This window comes from Physcomitrium patens, chromosome 16 (genome assembly GCF_059467195.1).
Source record: "Physcomitrium patens ecotype Gransden chromosome 16, ASM5946719v1, whole genome shotgun sequence".
Taxonomy (NCBI): domain Eukaryota; kingdom Viridiplantae; phylum Streptophyta; class Bryopsida; order Funariales; family Funariaceae; genus Physcomitrium; species Physcomitrium patens.
The window spans coordinates 2,455,892-2,458,920 of NC_143425.1; the positions used below are offsets into that span (position 1 = coordinate 2,455,892).

General features: G+C 43.0%; 1 protein-coding gene across 1 annotated transcript; it reads right to left on the minus strand.

Annotated features, from left to right (window-relative positions):
• Positions 1-2,193, minus strand: LOC112293903 (CBS domain-containing protein CBSX3, mitochondrial). The gene is made up of 6 exons (XM_090256700.1): positions 2,039-2,193; positions 1,548-1,884; positions 1,287-1,368; positions 961-1,034; positions 675-735; positions 1-339 (listed from the first exon to the last, which is right to left on the minus strand). Exons 2-6 carry the CDS (start codon positions 1,812-1,814, stop codon positions 197-199), a joined length of 627 nt encoding a protein of 208 aa, XP_090112826.1. The 5' UTR covers positions 1,815-1,884; positions 2,039-2,193; the 3' UTR covers positions 1-196.
• Positions 2,194-3,029: the final 836 nt, after the last annotated feature.

Here is a 3,029-nt window from a genome sequence, read left to right on the forward strand (position 1 = left end):
TCAGGTTTCAAGTAGCTCCAACACTGATTATGCAAAGAAAGGTTTCGTACGTCCATGTCTGATTAGTGCTTGTAGCTACGCCCCAACTAGTCGGATCTGAATATATACATTGCTACGCAAGTTCCACGTGCCTGAGCTGAGATCGTTTCAGTGCTGTGCTGAACTCTGATTCTACTAGCGGACCAAGCCGCGAACCCTAATAACCGCCCTGGATAAAGGAGCTCAAGCGCTGAAGCTCCTCGCGGTGCTCATCGACCACTGCACGCACCACGTCACCGATGGACACCATGCCCTTCATTCCCTTGCCCTCCACCACAGGGATGTGCCGAATGCGGTTATCTGCACAACGCGGCCTGTTAATCACAAGCATACGCACCGAAATTTCGCAATGTACCCGCAAAAAAGCAGGTTCTAATCTACACATATTGATAATTACTTGAGATCTACAGAATAATTCGTTTATATTCCGGAAGTCCTTGATTTGAAAAACAATATGATTGATATATTTGCACATCGACAAGTGACGAACCAGACTTCGCTTGAACAATAGCTCTACAATTGTCTTACCACAGCTTCTACTTTCGAATAAAGGAAATGTTGTACAGAAGGAGTACAATATATTTATTACAGCATCACAAGAACATCCCAATGAAACAAGTCTGATAAAGACTTACTAGTCATCAGCTCCATGGCGCGGAGCACCTTGGTATCCGGACTTACAGTGATGAGCTTGTTCTACATAAAATAAGTAAATCAACGAAACGATAGTTAGATCACGATACAATTAATTCCATCTGCTCCTCCTCTGATCTAACGTAAAGAGATACACGAGATTCTGATGGGTGTTAAGAAGACAGAAATCCAGTGTCGTCAAAAGATTTCTTTTCACTGTAACTAGGCGCATTGTTAAGCTAGCGAGTCAATGAACTCAGGTTTCCAAAGATAACAAAAGAAAATTACCTCTTCGGTCATAATGTCTCCAACTTTAGTCGTCTTAGAAGATCTACCCTGTACAATAATCTTTCTGAGGTAATCTGTGCACAACTTTCAACAATACTTCATCATTGACAAACCACAGATTAACCCTACACACTAGGAAGCACAATGCAAAGTTGTGTACTATTCCAACAACTCAAAGAAGGATGATTAGGGCACATAGCGTGGTTGAAAGAAACGGGCAGCTCTGACAATGAACCATAACACTTCTTCAGATCTTACATCTCAGAGAATTGATCAGTACATACATTGACAATTATCCCAGTTGTGAGGTTTACGGAATCACTAACCTCTTTCAGTAATAATTCCGGCAAGGGTTTTCTCAGTTCCCGACTTCACCACCAACAATGCCCCCACATTGTTCGCAGTCATCTGAGATGCAGGCCAAACGCCAATAATGTTAAAATAGCAGACGCACACAGACATAATAACACACAAACACTCCGATCGGACAAAAGAAAGCAAGTACGCAGAGGTAGAGTATTAACAAACTCGGAGCCACAAAAGCAACTCTCACAAGCACAATCCGCGAGTAACCCAAAAACACTAACCGATTTCACTGCATCATAGACTGTGTCATCCACGCTGCACCACAACCAGGAGCCGTCAGCGTTCCGGCCCTTTTCCTTGAGGATATCAGAGATGGTAGTGCTCTCAAACCCGTGTTCCTCCAAGCCCTCCTTGGCTTTGGCCTGTCCAGACTCCCACCGCGTCTGAAAGCCAGAACCGAAACCCGAGCCCCCCACACGAACGTGCTGCAGAACAATCCCGGGCAGGGCTTTCCCCTGAGCTTGTACGAGTCTCACAAGACCTTGCATATTGGCAATGAGAAAGAAAAAAAACAACACAACCCACTTCACACACTCGCTTGCACCAAAGCTCAATTGCCTCTACCATCACCCCAACCAACCCAATTCATCAGCTTCCATACAGTGACACACATTCAACAAAAAAAAGAAAAAAGAGGAGAAAAAAAAATACGCACTCTCATCAAACCCACACGACTTCGCAAAACCAACACACACCCAACTCACAAACTCACCTGTTCTTGCTCGTCTGCCTCAACAACCTCAACCCTAAGACTCTTCACACAATGACAGGATCAGCCAAGAACTAAAGTAACAAACAGAAGCTAAACAAGCTTGAGAGAGAGAGAGAGAGAGGCCGATAGACTGGCACTTGAATCCCGAAGATCAAGAAGCACAGGGATGGGTATAGATACTGAAAACCCTTTCTTATCTGGCACCACAGCATCGGCTTCTTGTTAGTAATTGGGAAGCAGTCGCGGGAGGTGAGCAGCAAAGACGGTGTGCTTGACACGTGATGTGGAAGGTCAGGATAATACCGTCCAACGCATTGCTGATCCGACACAAGCATCGCGGCACCATCGGCGGGGAGAGATGGGCGACGGCGATGACGCATGGGATAGATGGATGGAATGCAGATATTGTCCGTTACTTTGGGTCCGTTTTGCACCCCCCCCCCCTCAAAACTCCAATCTTTAGCAGCAGATCTGCAAGATTGTTCATCTCCCTCTTGCCCTATCTTTTTTCTTCCTTGTCTGCTGTGGCCGCCTTCTTTCTCCCCCATTTGCCATCCCGAGACAAAACGGATTCTTCTTGGCAAACTATATTAAATATGTACTTATGTAAAATATATTTGATCTAAAGAGAACCAAATGCCATCTAGTTTCTTCTCTCAAGAGACGTCAAAGATTCTTGATGAATTATCAAAAAAAATCTTTCCAAAGATTTAAAGAGGTTTGGAAAATATTTAACTTGTTTCCTTTGCCATGAGTTAGTATTATTTTTACCATACATAAAATTATTACATGCACTTTCAACCACATTCTAAGTACTTCTCATAATCCATACAACATTAATGAAGAGCGTTTGCAATAAATCAAGGCAAAATTTTAATATTTTTTTAGAATTTATTTAAAACATGAATGTTAACTAAACCAAGTGAACCATTTGGAATGCCTTTCGAAGGACTATTATAAGGTTTTGTTGTTTATAAATGAGTCAACATTG

Excerpts from the sequence above, each read along its gene's own strand:
- LOC112293903 (XM_090256700.1), bottom strand. The coding sequence starts at position 1,814 with ATGCAAGGTCTTGTGAGACTCGTACAAGCTCAGGGGAAAGCCCTGCCC. Across the intron at positions 1,035-1,286 it reads CGGAATTATTACTGAAAGAG|ATTACCTCAGAAAGATTATT; the intron begins GTTAGTGATTCC and ends AGTTGTGCACAG. Across the intron at positions 736-960 it reads GAGACATTATGACCGAAGAG|AACAAGCTCATCACTGTAAG; the intron begins GTAATTTTCTTT and ends TATTTTATGTAG.